General features: G+C 34.9%; 1 protein-coding gene across 1 annotated transcript in view; it reads left to right on the top strand.

The window, feature by feature from the left end:
- Window positions 1-17,379, top strand: part of LOC120540143 (kinase non-catalytic C-lobe domain-containing protein 1) — a 154,112-nt gene that overhangs the window by 98,300 nt on the left and 38,433 nt on the right. Inside the window, exons 5-12 of the mRNA XM_039770654.1 lie at window positions 20-166; window positions 492-609; window positions 794-1,788; window positions 2,289-2,403; window positions 6,262-6,333; window positions 11,397-11,458; window positions 11,569-11,727; window positions 12,361-12,438. Coding sequence (XP_039626588.1) covers window positions 20-166; window positions 492-609; window positions 794-1,788; window positions 2,289-2,403; window positions 6,262-6,333; window positions 11,397-11,458; window positions 11,569-11,727; window positions 12,361-12,438 — 1,746 coding nt within the window. The remainder of the gene's footprint in view (window positions 1-19; window positions 167-491; window positions 610-793; window positions 1,789-2,288; window positions 2,404-6,261; window positions 6,334-11,396; window positions 11,459-11,568; window positions 11,728-12,360; window positions 12,439-17,379) is intronic.

Consider the following 17,379-nt stretch of genomic DNA (forward strand, 5'->3'; position numbering starts at 1 on the left):
GCTCTTATTTTTATAATAGGCACACATTTACTCACTGGCTGCAACCCTCACAGCAGCCATTAACTATGTGATTGAGCCTGAACTGGAACCACAATTAAGTGAAGAACTGAAGATGGTTTTAGAAAAAATGCAGCAAGATAATCCAGAAGACAGACCAAATATAGAGGTACTGCATTTGGATAAAGTGGATGGGTGAACAAAATATACAGTAGTCTGCTACAAATGATGTATTTCATTTTCTTTTTTAAGTTTCAGATTTTTTGATGTTTTAATACCCTAACATTAATATCATGACTGGTATGCACATTAATGCCTAACATTTCTAATCACTTTTTGGAATTCTTTTCTCTTTTTTTTTTTTTGAAAAACTTGGTAACACCTTAAAAAGGTGCTTTGAATAAAATTTCATCTTGGACCTAAAATAATATGTATAAGAGAAACAGTGAAATAAAGTATGTTTCTGATTGCTGAATTGTTTTTCTCTACCACAGAGTGTTATTAGCATCAGTAAAGAACAGTTGAAGTGTGTACCATCTGCTGTTGTTTGTCGCAAACTTTCTTCTATTGGAAGGAAAGTATTATCAATAGAATCAGTTTGTGCATTTCAAGGTAAACTGAGTCTTTATTGTAACATATAAAAAATCATTAATATTCTTTTAAAGAAAAACATATTGGCTAAGTCTTTGTCATTCATTTTGATGACACTATTAGAAACTGAGAGTTATTTATGCATTTGCTAATTAAATCTAACCATGCTTTTTATAACACTAAATATTCTGCTCTTTTTTGACAGAGTGTAATGAAATCTTATGGATGAGAAAAGATTACCAATTAGGTGCTGGGCATGCGCTACATGATTATGTTCGAAATCCAGCAGATGGATCTTCCAGCACTGAAGATTTGGCCTCAGATTCTAGTTTATTCAAGAACCAAACTGCAGATGTGACTCACTCTGATGAAAAGCAAATGCAGACTTCAGACAATTCTACAGGAGTTTCCATTTTTATTGAAACTATCAACTTAACCCCTCAAGAAATGTGCAATGACAGAGTCAGGAATGATGCAAATAAAGTATATTTTAAACCAAAATGGAGTGATACAGTTTTGGTTCAGCAAAACATTAGGAAAAACTCTCCAGTCGAGGAAGTCCAAATAAAAGCCACTTCAGATATAAGTTTACACTGTGCTCAGAACCAGTCTTTAGCCACTGTAGAGAACATACCTTGCATTTCATCATTGTCAGAAAATAAAAAGTCACCTTTGTTGTGGAAAGACACCAGCAATGTGTTAAATTTAATTGGCCTTTCCAAATTTCAGTCAATTAGTAACCTGAACGAGTCGGATACTGATTGTGAGCAAAACAGTCCTCCTTCCCATCCAATCTCTGAAAAATCTGCATGCATTTCAGATGTAGAAGAATGGCAGCATCCCCTCCCAGAGACTTTAGTGGATAAGGACAGCATGAACATGTCACATTCAACAAATCAAGAGTCTTTGATTTCCTATAATAACACAGTTTTTGAAAGCATGGACACTTCAGGAAGCATATTGGCAAGAAGTCATACTCATTCAGTTTCTACACAGTTAATAAATCATACAGAGGCTTCAGAGTGTGACCAGAACATGATAAACCCATTTAGCCATGGATTAACATTGGGTAAACCTAATAACACTAGAAAAAACAATCAATCGCCAGTTTTTAAATCTCCAGCTGCAAATGACTGCTGGGTAAATGATGATGTTCAGAATGCTCAAGAAAATTACATGACAACAACCGTGCAGACAGAAGTGAGTTTTCTTCATTTTTAATTCTGTTTTTATGCAGTTTGCATATTCTCATTACCTTCCTTCAGTTTAACACTCCCAGTTCATAGACCTGAAGTCAAAGTTATTTGGTGTTCTAAAGTCTTTTCCGGTGCGAATGTCTGAAAAATTCCTGTTTTTCTATATACCCAGCATGAACTAGGAATAGTGCTGACTTATACTCAGTGCTGCTACTGCAGGTTTGAGACACAGAATTTGTGAAATGTTTTATAAAATGGATTTATGGCTAGAGCATTAATATTTTTTTCAGATTTATGTAATGTTAATAAAACCACACATTGCAAGAATACGTCATTTAATGTTAGTAAAATCTGAGGTAATGGTGCACATTTTTAATTGTTGCATTTCATTTGTTTATATAAAATAAGTACATTGTGGCTTTTTATAGTGATCTGGTAAACATCCTGTTTTGTCCTGATATTATGGTTAAGAAAAATGAACTTAATCTTGCATTTACTTTTTAGTGGACAAGCCTGAAAGACTTTCTCTCACAGTGTGGCAGACCTTTATCTGTAAATGAATTATGGGCTCTTTGCTACATATGCCTTTACTCTCTTCAGCCTCAAATTCATTTTCCAGGTACTGTTTTATCTTCATCCATTATTAGAAACTGCCTTATCTTAGATGGCATTGCAGCTGCACTGTGTTATTAGAATGCTTATTTCTCAGAATGAGCAGCATGATGGTGTAGTGATCAGTGCTGATAACTTACAAGTCACGGATCTGATCCTGAAATCATTAGCACTTCTCTGAAGACTTAGTAGCTTTTCCTTTTTCTGCATGGTTTTTCATTAGATGCAATTGATTCCTTTCTGAAAAATATTGAGGCTTTTTCAAATGGCCATTTTAAATTACCCCATAATGTTTTAGCCGCTCTGCACATGACCGATTTCCTATGTGAGATACATTTTCAAGTTGTGCTGTGTGCCTTTGGTGTTCAGATAAGATTCTCCTTAATCCTTAAGTAGACAAATTGCTTCAAACAAATAATAAACTGGGTCAGCCCAGAGGTTAGTGCTGTAACCTCACTGCTTTGGAGTCCAGAATTCAGATCCAGACACTGTCCATGTGGAGTGTGCAAATGTCCCCCCGTTTGTTTTTTTCTGGGTCTTCAATTTTCCACCCACACCCCAAAGACATGCTTATTACTGTAGGTAGCTCAGTCCAATATGAATGACTCTGGGGTCGTGTGAGTAAGTGTGTCCTGCAGTTGGCTGACACCCTGATCAATGTTTATTCTGGCCCTGTACCTGGTTGTACTGGGATAGATTGTGTCTCCTCCTAATCTTTTGATGGATAAATGGAAAAATGATTATATGAGTTTTTCAACAATCAGTACAAAATAAAGTCAAAGCTCGAAAACTAGAAATTTGGATTAATTATGGAATCATAATGTTAAAAATTAACTGAAAGACTCTCCCACATACATACATTCTTTCAAATATTCAACACCAGACTGAATATTTTTGCTTTGTTATGGTTTATTCGAATAAAATTCTTAATGCCTGAACATTTATGTCCTCGGTATATTGTAAAAAAAACAAGGCAGAAGTTCGTTGTTGCAGCAAATGGTAATAAGTACCTTTCTTCTTGTTTATTTGATATTTTTATTTTTAACTCTTTTATTTTTAATGCTTGTACCTCCTTGCTCCCAACAAGCCTCACTTTTTTTCTAGGACTATTCTCATTCTCACTTCCTTCCAATCCCCATATACACTTTTTCTAATTTAGCTATACATTTAATAACAAATAATTTTTAAATGCACTTATCCTATTTATTAATTTTGCTTGTTCAATACAGCCAAAGAAAAAAATTAGGAAATGCCTTACTTTAGACAATACAGTTTTTTTCTCATTAATATATACTCAATAACCCCTAATGGCAAAGTGAAAGCATTCTTTCGGAAATGTTTGCAAATTTATTAAAAATCAAAAAGTGAAATTTCTCTTGTAAAACATTCAGGTCTTTTGCTATGGTACACCAAATTGTGCTCAGGTTCACCCTGTTTGTTTTAATTATCATTGAGCTGTTCCTTAAAGTCCAACTGTAACAAATCAGATTGATTGGACATCGTTTAGAAGCTTGGGTATATAAGGTCCTACAATCACTCTGCATTTCAGATAAAAAACCAAGCCTTAAAGTCCCCGGAGCTGTCAGTAGACCTCTGTGATCAAATTGTAGTGAGGCACAGATCAGGGCAAGGGTATAAAACCATTTCTAAAGCTTGGAGTGTTGCCAGCATCACACTTTCCTCAATAAATCTGAAATGGAGGAAGGTTTGAACTGCCAGGGTCTACCCAAAGCACTGAGTAATAGAGGCAAGAAGGGATTTAGTCAGGGAGGTGACCATTGTTACTCTATTAGAGCTTAACAAGTCTTCTGCAAAAATCGTGTACCTCCACCAATCAGGCATTTATGGTACAGTAGCTAGATGGAATCTGCTCTTGAGTAAAAGGCATATGACAGTATTTTAAAAACCATGAGAGCATGAGAAAAAACATCTGGTCTGAGACGACAACAAGTAAATACTTTGGATAGGACTTTAAGCACTAAGTCAGACAGAGACCAGGCACTGCTCATCACTTGCCTAATAACATTTGTACAGTGAAGAATTGTAGTCACAATGTCATGGTTCGGGGATGCTTGTTAGCAGCAAGGAAAGGGAGACTGGTCAGTGCTGAGGGAAGAGTGACTGCAACCAAATACAGGGAAGTCCTTGAAGATAACCTGCTCCAGAGTGCATGTGACCTCTGAGTGGGGCGACAATTCATTTTTCAGCATGACAATGACCCAAAGTATACAGCCAAGACAAACATGGTGTGGCTGCGAGTGGCACAGCTAAAGTACAGACTTAAGCCCCATAGAATATCTATGGTAGAGACCTGAAGATGGCAGTTTACAGTCGCTTCTGACCCGATCTAACAGAACCTGTTAGGATCCACCAGGAAAAATGGGATAAACTGCCAAAATACAGGTGTGCAAAGCTTGTAGAGACTCACCCAAGAAGACCTGAAGCTATTATTGTTGCTAAAAGTGTCTTCTACATTGTACAGAATTAAGGATGTCAATACTTACATGTATGAGAGATTTCAATATTTGATTTGTCATTATGGGTCATTGAGTGTAGTATAATGCACAGAAAAGGAAGAATTATCCATTTAGAAATGCATTTATGACACAATACAATGTGCAGAAAGTGAAGGGGTCTAATACTTTCTGAATCCATTGTATGTCTATTATCTACATGTACATAAGAAAAGTAAATATATTTGCATATACCCTGGACATTAAAATAAAAAAAGAGCACTATAGACAACTATAAATGTCTGTAAGTTAGCCTTGTGTCTTAATGCAGAATGTAGGGACCTATGAAACTTTGAAAACTGTGACAAGCTGACCATTTTCAAACTAATTCTCCACAGTTAAATAAATTGTTCAATATTATACTTCAAAAGAGAATTAATTAGAAATGCATATATCACAAACAATAAATATAGATAAGTAGAGAGCAATAAGACAAAAACTCGATTAGCATAATGTTTTCCAAGCCTGTATACTGCAGCACATCACATAATTGATTTATATACTGGTGTAATGTTAAGTTGTTTTTATGTTTTGCTCATAGTTCAACTTATTGCTTGGGAAATGTTACTGCATGTGAATAGTGTCACCTCCAACGCAAATCCATATACACTCCTATTCAAAGGAAGTGCTGATGTGTGTGTGCATGTGTTTCAACTGCATATCACATTACAGCAGGGATTTTGGAGGACAAATATATAAGCATTGTGAATCCATACAAAACATTGTGGTAATCAAATGCCAAAGACATGTATATTAGGAATTGTCTGAATCAATTTACTTTTTTATATTTTAACTTTAATTATTCTATTTTTGTGTTTTTATTTATTGTAAAGAGAAAAGCTCCTTTAATTGCCATCACTTTTAAATATCAAATACTTGAAGACATATTTTAATAAATGTTATCTTTATATTGATAGTGTCATTGGTCTAAGACCTTCCATAAGCTACAATGGTTGCTTTGTCCATTATGATTTTTTGCATGCTTCAGTATTTGATATCTGCATTTTACAAGAATGAGTCTTCCAAAGCAAAACTTTTCAAAACATATGTCAATTTCAGAATGATATGACTTTTTAGTTTGCTTTTAGATTCATTAATTTACTTCAACAGATAATGCTGACCAAAATGACTGACCATGGTGCAAGTAAATGAAAGGATGCTTAACTTTTTTTCCCTCTGATACCTAAGCAGATAAGTCATTTCATAAAATATAGCTAAACAGCACTAAGTTATATGCTGAGCTGCCTTTTCATTTGAAAGATATTTTCTAAAATTATTATTATATATTTTATTTTGTAATCATAAAACTGTGTCATTTTTCCAATAACCCTTTTTATCCTGTTTGAAAAAAGCATTCTTATCCTTGGACACAGTGTATATTGGTCGAAATGGAGAAGTCATGTTTTTGAACGTGAAGAGCACAGGTAGAAATATTGTTTTTTAACTATTATATGCACTGTAAGAAAAAATTATATTTTTTTCATTATAATCATATTTTTAATTATTATGATTCTTTGAGTGTTGTCACAGTTGTGCTATTTTGTTTTTCTTATATTAATGTAAGAGTTTGCTGAAATGAAAATGCATTTTTAAATGTAGAATTCATTTTATATTTTATTCATTATGGTAAATTATCATATTTAGAAGTGTCTATTAATAAAAAAAAAGTTCTTTGTGCAGTTTTTGCATAAATAAATCATACAGTCATCGCTATGAGTATTTTTTCCATTCACTCATTTGAGCTTGATCACATTGTACATTTATATAAAATGTCAAAAGCAGAACTGGTGAACAGACTGAAATTAAAGGAATGCGTCATGCCTACCATGATACCCTGAAGAAATTTAAGTTCAGGTTTAGTTGGTAGAATGAGCTGCATGAAAGCTCAAGTTCACAAAGTTGCACAGTGCCCGAAATAAAAAAGAAGTTGTCAGATATGAAAGTCAGCGTGAAAGGCAAGTCGCAGCCCACCGTCTGAGTGTCGTATAAAAGCTTAATAGGGTAAAAAAAATAGGCACACGGTAGGAAAAAGCACGGGAAAATGTCAACTTTAATTTCTAAATTTCCACTTTAATCACGTAGTTTATTTTGTCATTAAAGCAGAACATCATAAACTTCATCTTTAAATCTTTTAATTTACTAGTTTCTCAAATCCCATCGTAACTAAACTAGCACGTCAAATACTTTGTTTTGTATTTGATCTTCTATGTGTTCTATGCGTGTGAATCACTACATGCTTCTTAAACAGGCTTTCTCTTCCTCCGACAGGACACAAAATCCATTACATTCGTGATATTACAGCCCTCTGAATAATTTAAATATTGAGATGTATACTTCATATCATTTTCATGATGATAGGAGTTAAAGCATGTTATTAAACATGGGAACACGGTGGCGCAGTGATTGTTCATGCCTCATGAAAGATGCTTCCTGTAGTGTGCGTGACTTTCGATGAAATAATTTATTGCAGCAGTACTGTCTCTTTCAAATGTACTAACCCCCAGTTCCTGTCCTTACTTTTCTTTCTATAAATACCCAATCACCACACATTCAGGTCTATAATAGACAGTAAGCCATCTGTAAATTTCGAACTCTGATTTTTCAAATACTTTTAAGGAACATTGAAATTTCTTCGTAGTACATGTTTAATTATTCTATCTATCTATCCTTCCAGTGTCATGCCAGCCCCAGCAAGAATACAGCGCGAGGCAGGAACAATCCATGAATGGAGCACCAGCTCCTCACTAGCGCTGTGGCACCATGCCCTCACATGTTTAATTATTAACAAGATTATTTAAATGAAGTTAAAAGTTTTATTTGTATAATAAACATATTTGCTGCATTTTTTCAGAAAAATTATATTGTCATCATATGTAAATATGTGCTTTATAAAGTGGCTCAGGTTGTGCAATATTAGTATATAGTTTGACCATTCTGTGGACCATTATATTGTTACAGGTTAATTACAATCACATACATTAAACTAACAAACAATATGCGTTTAATTTCAGTGTACAGTGATCGCTTCGACTTTCGCGGCTTCACTCCATCGCAGATTTTAAATGTATCTAAATATATATCGCGGATTTCTGCGGACAATGGGTCTTTTAAATTAAGGTACATGCTTCCTCAGTTTGTTTGCCCAGTTGATTTCATACAAGGGACGCTATTGGCGGATGGCTTAGAAGCTACCCAATCAGAGCATATATTACGTATTAAATAAAATTCCTCAATGATATATGATATGCTTCCCACTCGTTGCTTGATTGTTTGCTTGTCTCTGTCTCTCTCACTCTCTCTGACATTCTCTGCGCCTGACGGAGGGGGTGTGAGCAGAGGGGCTGTTTGCACAGAGGCTGTTTGCTTAGAAGATACGGACGCTCCTGTAAAAAATGCTGAAATACTACCTTCACATTGCTCCCTTCTTTGTGCCGCTTTATCGCGATGCGCATACTTAAAAGCCCAACCGCACGTATTGATTTTTTGATTGTTTACTTTTCTCTCGCGCTTTGTCTCTCTCTCTCTCTGACATTCTCTGTTCCTGACACGCATTCCTTTGAAGAGGAAGATATGTTTGCATTCTTTTAATTGTGAGAAAGAACTGTCATTTCTGTCTTGTCATGGAACACAGTTTAAACTTTTGACTAAAGGGTGTTATTTCATGTCTAGAGGGCTCTAATAATGTTAACAGTGCTGGAGAGTTTATAAGGGCTTAAAATATATAAAAATACCCATACAAACATATGGTTTCTACTTCTCGGATTTTCACCTATCGTGGGGGGTTCTGGAACGCAACCCCCGCGATCGAGGAGGGATTACTGTATTTATAAAGCCGTGTCAGGGATGTGGATCTAAAAAAGAAAGGGAAACCACACACTAACAGTAGCACTGCTTTGATGCTGGGTGCCGCCAGTCTGCAGAACCAAGTGGAGAACTTGTGGCAGCCAGGGTTGGAGCTATTGTGAAAATGTGCGTGGCTTTATGCCAAGTTTAGGTTTTATACATTGTGATTTGAGCGTGGAAACGTTTCTACGTAACATTTTTGTGCATACGCACCATTTATACATGAGGTCCCTGGTGATTGCCCCAAATTCCCCAAAATTAGGCCTTGTAACAACATCAAAATACATTCATAATGCACAGGAAAGATAAATTAAATATGTAAATACACAGATATCAGTACTTTCCTGTAGCTGTCAGTACAACTGCCTTAAAACGTCAGAGGTATAGCATGGGATTTAGCATTTCTGAGCTAGCAGGTTTCCATTGGCATCTTAGAGTCTTGCATTTTATGCTACATGGCTAACCTTAAGTTAGCCTGGTAATTGTAAAAGTAAATGTGTCATTGCATTTGTTCTGTAGTAAAGTGATTCTGTGTTCAAAACCAATTTCTGCCTTGCGTACAGCATAATGTGACTAGAGTAGACTTCAGCTCTCTGTGGCTCTGTAATAAAATGGATTGATAAATAATTTTTACATTTAAGAGTCATATAAGCATGGGAATTTGGTGTGTTAAATATAGGAACAGTAATTGTAAGTCACACACTTCTTCATATAGCCTTTCATAATAAAAAGATAAAAGTAAGCAATACATACAAATAAAAACTGAAATTCCATCATTTTCTGAACATGCATCTCCCAGATCAATACTCTGGCATCTTCTGTATATAACAGCCATTAATCACTGTCATCTCTGTTTACTTTATAGATTGTGATTATACAGTATTAACTCATTATTTCCTGGCAAAAAAAAAAAATTCTGTATTGGTAAATTTTGCTGAGGAATGCTAACTGACAAAATTTTTGAGATCTTGACACATGACTCTGTCTAGGCCTCTGAAGCCTTCAGTTTTCTCTGTTGTATGCCAATGTGCTTTGTGCTTTGAATCAATGTCCTATTGGAAAACAAACTTCTACCAAGACAGTTTTGATCTTCTACCAGAAAGGGCATGCATTTTTGTCTAACTTTTTTCTGTGATGTGCCGATTCATCTTTGCATTAGTCCTCAAATGACTGCCAGTCCCTGTTGCTGAAGTCATATATATACTATGACTAGCCATCCCCTGCAACAGTGAGGAGGGCCCGGCCCAGCTCTCTACTCCTGACATCACTCTTCCCTCTCCCCTTGGCCTGCAGTCTTGGATTAGCGTGAATATATCGCTCCTGTGAGTGAACTGTGATTTTAGCACAATGAGAGAAGTCGCAAAATCAACCAGAATGTTCACGCAAATTATAGAAAAAAAAAGATCTAAATCCGTTCAGCAGTTCTCTTGTTCGCTAACTAAGCAGAGTTAAGGTTACGCCCAGAGGCAGACGTGTGAGTGAGGAGGGTCCCGCAGCCCGATGCGTCTCTCTCGAATTTGCGCTAATAAATTCATACCGCAACCGAAGCATGATACTTAGCGCGATGAGAAAATCACAAAATCAACGGAATGTTCAAGCAGATTATAGAAAAAAAGAACAATGTAAATCTGTTAAGTAGCTCTTTCATGAAAAGTGGACAGACATACAAATGGCTCTAAAAAAACTATAAGAAATTTTGCGCTTGGACCATGAAATTTTTAAAACCGTTTCTTAGCGAGCACCTATGGGCCAAGGGTAACATTCATTCCAAATTTCAAGTACCAAGTCCTCATGGTTCAGGAGATTTTGTGATGAGTAAGTCAGTGGTATTTGGCTTTTGTATAGATAAATTGGTATGGCTACCAATTTTAAAATAAGAATGATATGTTTAGACTGGTGTGTGGTGTTTGATTTTTGCCATGTAGTATTGCGGCAAGAAAGTTCCCCTTTAGTTTTAACAGACCTTTCTAAGAATGTTCTTTTATCTGTATTCTAATTTAAATTTGACTAGGTTATACAAATTCTGAAGTTTTCATTTTGAAAGCTCTATTGTACTTACTGACTTAGTCTTTCAAATTCCTTTAAAGCAGTTGATCCAATAATTTCCCTATATAGATGCTGTCAGATAGCAATTTATATAAATTTCAATAAGTTTAAAGCTATCCTACAGATGTTTTAAAGTAGATTGGGTTAGTTCAAGTACAACAGTACCTGACTCAAACATCATTATTGAGGAAATGTAGATAATAATGCTCTTATGGAGTTGTATCGCTTTTTTACAGTGTTAATTTGACACTTAACTGATAAATTTCATTTTTAAATTTTCATTTACACTTCATTAACACTTTTGAATATCTTGACATTTTAAGCACGCAGTCTGAAAACATGCTCTTGCCTATGTATGCTATACTCATAATTAAGTTTAAATCCATGTTAATTTGCAAAGTAAGGGGTTTAAATACAATTTCTTGGGAAAATAATATTCTTTAATAATTTGATTTAAGTTTTTCCTACATAATGTTCAATGTATTATAAAAATCGAAAAATGTATTTAAAACATTATGTTAAAAAATCATACACTTTTTTATTATTATTATTTACTTTGGTAGTGTAGTGGCTAATAGTAATTAACAATTTCTTTTAGGTCAAAGTGATGCGTTTTTTTTGGCTCCAGAATTCCAGGAACACGGAATTGCAACTGAAAAGGTTTTTTTGTTTTTGTTTTGTTTTTTTTTTTTTTACCTTTTTTGGTACCCATCGATTATATGTGAACAAAAAGTCTTCATCACAAATGATAAAATACCTTTTTTTTGTAGGTGTGTGTATATGGGGTTGCAGCTGTTCTCTGGGCTGCAGCTAAGTTTAACTGCTCACCTAATCAAAAGTTAGTATTGCCAAGGAAATTAAAAAGGCTTTTGCTTGAGATGGCAAAGGGGACACCCGATGAACGGCCATCTATTGCTGTAGCATTACAGGTAAATAAAGTAGGTTTAATAGTCTAATCATGCCTTTTTTTAAATGGTCAATCCTAGGAGATATTTACACATTGCAAAAGTGGTTATTGAGTCCAGTCTGTCAGCTCTTATATTTGTATCTGCATGAAAACTATTTGACTTTCTTCTCATAAAAGTTATTATTTATAAATAAAGTAAGTTAAAATTATATTTGTAGGGAATATTTATTGTGGCTGTTTTAAGTGAAATTTGCACACTTAGCAATTTTTGTTTTCCATGGTCCTGCATTATTAAGGAAGTTTAAGGAACTATAGAATATATATATATATATATTTCTTTTCATAACTTTCAAACAGTAATCAAAGAAAAAGTAGAGGTAAGGTTATGGGAAGTAAGGCAGGTTAATTTAGTAAATACTTCAACAGTTCTTTATTTAGCATTTAATATAATAAAATGTCTTTTTCCTTTCATAATTATTTTTTAATTGTAAATTAAGCATGGACAGATATAACTGTGCATAGGCTACTATGGAAATGAAGATATTAGTAGTTAAAAAATATTTGTTTATATTGCAATATAAGAATATTTTTACAGTATAGAGTAGATGTTCACAATAACTGTAAAAATATGTGTGTATTATTATTTTTTGTATAGGCTTGCAGTGACCACCTCTTTCAGCAAGGAATTGACCCCCATGACATCTGGGCAAAACTCATCAGCTGCATTCAGCAGGTTTTCTATTTTAATATTTAAAAATAACAATGAAATGTTACAAACCACTATATAACTGTTCTGATATTTCTAAAATTATTATTCATTTGATTTACACATTAAATTATACTTGAAGAGTTTATAATTAATTTTGTTGTATGTAATAAGTTACCTTTTGTTTGTTCATATATTGTACACTATAGAATAACCCACAATAGTTGGGTTGTAGCCATCTGAATAACCGCAGATTTCACAATTTATTTTTTGGTGACATTTGGTCTGGAGTGTCACAGTGGTCAGCATTGCTGCCTCACAACTCCAGAAGAACACATCTAAATCAAAATCAGGTTGGATTTCCTTTGGCAGTTACAACAGTCTTCCTGCATGGTGAACACAACTCCTCTGACTTTACTTTTCCAGCTTCTTCCCCAACTAAGTCTTATTCTTCTCCTTCGCTTATTTTCATTGAAAGATTATTCAGCCTCTCCTCAGCAGACGTTAATTCTACACAGGGTTTAGGTAACTCTGGCTGTGTTCGTTTTTCACATTCTTGCCATGTCAATGTATGCTTTTATCAAAGATTTGTTGCTAGATTAACTGGAAACTGTAAGCTGGCCCAGTGCAACTGGGCATTTAAAGAACCTCTCCTTTCAACAAGAGGATAAGGTTAATAAGGATAGAGATGATTGAAACACAGGGATCTACTAACCAAACAATAGTGTTCTAGCAGACTATATATTTCAAAAGATAGAACTGTTAATTTTGACTTTAATAGGACAGTTTTAAGTAGAAGCAGCAATGTCTGAAAAATGTAAACCGGGACAAACTTTTAAACATGTAGTAGCCTAAGAGCAGTGTAGCAGATTTAAAAGCATTTTACAGACAACGCGAGACAAGTTAATTCTGAAATTTAGAAGAAGTAAATTCTACAGTGGATTAAAGAGCTTAAAGAGCTTAAAAAGGAAATTACAAAGAAAAAACTCTTGTATAAGTAATAGAAGACAAACTAACTCCAGCACAAATCAAATGGCTGAACAGAGTGTGAAAGAAACAGTTAAACAGTTAGACAATCAGAAAGAAATATTGCAAGAAAGGTAGAGGATAACCTAAAGAAATTCTTTCATTATTTTAGTCATAGAAGAATGGCTAAGGAGAACAGTAAAGAAAGGGTAAGTGTGAACTAAAATAGGCTGATAGCAAAATAGTGAATGTTCTGTTTGAATTTTTGTGATTTTTCACATGTGAAGAATTTGGTTACCTCCCAGCAGTCATAGGGACTATCAAAGATATAATTGTGATATGGAAATTATAGATTGAAAATAACTACTTAGATTAACAAAAAATAAAGTTATGCATTTTTCAAAAGTCACTGCACACTAGGGAAATTCCTACAGATTAGAAATGAACAAATGGCATCCTATTATAAATAGAAAAGGTGATCGGGCTGATCCAAGTAGGTATAGATTAACATGCATCGTGGGTAAATAAATAGAAGCTTTTAAGAAAAAGTTTGAGCATCACGTGGCAAGAATAGATGTACTAGTGAGCAGTCAGCATGAATTTATATGCGAGAAACCATGATTCACTAATGTACCAGAATTCTATGAGGAAGAAACATAAGTACATGATCACAGAGGTGCACTTTATATTAAAAGGGACATTCAAAAGGTTTCTGTAATTTTTTTTTAACTCTATTTATTAAGAATTACAAAAACAAATTATATCACTTTTCTACATACCCACTTTTGTTTGCGATGCAGTTTTCCCAGCGTTGTACCACTTTTTAATGTCCAATTACTACTCCTCCTGCCTTCACTGATTCCAACGAAACTATAAAAGTGTGGAAACTTTTTGAACGTTCCTCATATTTTATCTTGATTTTCTAAAAGCTATTGATGAAAGGTTAGGGATGAGGCAATGGGTGTTTGATTCCTAGCCCTTGAGAGGTTAGGGATCAAGCAAAAAGAATTTAGATTCAAGGTGCAGTGGACAAATGGGTTCAAAATTGGCTTAAAAATAGTGCACAGTTCATTATGATGCAAGGAAGTTTTTCTGAATAAGGTGATGTTAAAAGTGGTGTCCCTCAGAGAACAGTGCTAAGGTTGCTGCTCTTTTAATTATACATAAATAAAATGATCTTGATAGCAATATAAATAACAAGCTGGTTAAGACTGCAAATGGTACTAAACTGTGTGGAATGGTAGATGGTGTGGAATCAGATCAATTGTTTTGGTATATACAGACAATTAACAGAACCAATTAAGAAGGCTAATAGAATGTTAGGTTATACAGCCCAATGTGGTTGAGGGATTTGATGTACTTGTGAGGTCTTATGTAGAGGACTGTGTCATTTTAGTCTCCATATTACAAAAAAGACAGATAAGCACTAAAGATGAAGAAGAACAACTAGACTGATTCCAGAACTGCAAGGCCAAGGTATAAGCTATAAGGAAACACTGAATGAGCTGAATCCTTTTTGTTTAAGCAAACAGATTAAGAGGTGATATGACTGAAGGGTTCAATATTATGAAGGGAGTTAGAACAGTGCAACCCAGTTTAGAATCATTCTTCGACAAGCACACGAGGACACAGATAGAAATTTAAGGGTAGATTTCACACAAACATTACGATGTTTTTGTTAACACAGAGAACTTTACATACACTGAAAGTGGTAGATGATAGTACTTTTGTGATCTTCAAACCTCAGCTTGATGTTATTTTGGAGAAATTTGTTGAACAAGATTGAGAAGCTTCTTGGCTTAAGGCCTGCTTTTATCAAAATTCTTCAAATGTTCTAAAGCTGTAATAAAGTGATAGTGTTCAGCTGCATGTGGCTCCATACTTATATCAAGTGCATTTAGAAAATGTGTTTGAAGGAAGGATGAATGACTATCATTTGGAAAGTTGATTTCTGTAATCGCTCATGCCAGTTCCTGTCAAGTCATTTGTAGTTGTTGGGATGATCCAGCAGTTATATCATAACACTGCACAGAGTCTGCTTTTTCATTGCCTTAGTCTATGTCTACTTCTGTATCCGTTAGGGGTCACGACAGCTTTGATGCATATGAAACACACCTCCTCTGGCCTTCCATCATTAGCATGTCTCAGCCCACAAGGTTTAATATGAGCTGTATCCTGCTTAATTTGGAAAGGACATGCACTTTCCCTTGAGCAAACTGTAATTGTGCTGAGACTGCTCAATAACTTATTTATGCTTAACCAATCAGAATGCCAAATCAAAATCTTAAATATATTTTTTTTTTACATAACCAAAGCTTTGTATTGCATTTTTGTGTATGTCAGTGTAATGCATTTGAAATGTGAGGATTTTAAAGTCAAGCTTGCTGCTGGCCCATATAGAATTTACATATTCTGTATTGAATTTGCTCTGTGCCATCACTTTCCTAGCTTGAATTTGTTATCATAGACTAACAGTAACTTACCAAATTTTTAAACCTTCAATAAATTGGCAGTTTGCTTAATTTGGAATCTAAACTGCTCAAATTTCCCATACAGTAGGTTATATACTGTGTGTGTACATATAAATATATGGATATTTGTACTATGTGTATATGTACCTTATTATTTTACATTTAACACATTTGCTCATAGTAAATGAAAGTAACATTGAAGAGCATAGCCTCTTTAGTTGTAGAATTCATTTGCTTGTGTACTCTGCCATCTGTAGGGTAAAGAGTGTAAGTACAGGAGGCTTTTTTCCACCTAAGATAAATATTCAAGATCAAGTTACTAGTAAACTTTACAAAATACTTTGAAACTGTAATATGCATGTTTGATCAAAATTTTAAATTAAGTTGAAGCTCTGGTCTTGTTTGTTGTTCACATTTTTTTTTCTTATAACAGCATATGTAATTCCTATTTTCATTATAATTTGTCTATTATTAAATAGTGAAGCCTGAGATGGGCTGGCACCCTGCCCGGGGTTTGTTTCCTGCCTTGCGCCCTGTGTTAGCTGTGATTGGCTCCAGCAGAACCCCATGACCCTGTGGTTGGGATGTAGCGGGTTGGATAATGGATGGATGGATGGATAAATAGTGAAGCATATTCTTGATTATTGCAAACATTGGCAGTATTAAAATGATTTAATTTTGACTTTATATGCAGTTTACATAGTTATATCATTTCAGATGATGTATTGAACATTTATCTACTTTATGACCAATTTCACTTCTAATCGTTATTCATGCATCTTTATCCATCCATCCATTTTTTAACCCACTTAAACCAGTTCAGGGTAGCTGTGGCTGGAGACCATCCTAGCATTAGATGGAGGATAGAAACTGACCCCAGATAATTCTCTATCCTCTAATCCATTGTCATCCCTTTTAATGCAGTTCTGAGTCATTGGACATAAGCATTTGTCACAGAGGATTACTTCTCCCACAGCATAGATAGACATAGGATCAGCACTTGGTATAGAAATTACATATTTTCTTAAGAAGGATGCAAATCCCAGCCAACACAGGGCGCAAGGCAGGAAACAAACCCTGGGCCAGCCCACTGCAAGGCACACACACACACACTATGCACACACTAGGGACAATTTAGAATCACCAATGCACCTAACCTGCATGTCTTTGAACTGTGGGAGGAAATCGGAGTACCCGGAGGAAACCCACGCAGACACGGGGAGAACATGCAAACTCCACGCCTAGATTTTTATATAATGATAATATCAAAACTGAAACATTTCTGAGTAGTTCTCTTATGAACTGTCTCCTTCTTCTCCAAAGAGGCCCCTTTTAGACCATAAATTAAATATTTAAGTTCTTATGTGTGGATGTTGACATTCTACTTTGGTTCTGTAATCCTTTATATCCAGTAGATCTATACTCTCATTTGCCCTCTCTCAGCCACTTCCATCTTTCTAAACTCTCTTTCTTTTAATGACACTTCTTTTTACCAGCCATTGGTTGTTAACAGATGGTGTATCTACTTGGG

Source organism: Polypterus senegalus, chromosome 1, assembly GCF_016835505.1.
Source record: "Polypterus senegalus isolate Bchr_013 chromosome 1, ASM1683550v1, whole genome shotgun sequence".
Taxonomy (NCBI): domain Eukaryota; kingdom Metazoa; phylum Chordata; class Cladistia; order Polypteriformes; family Polypteridae; genus Polypterus; species Polypterus senegalus.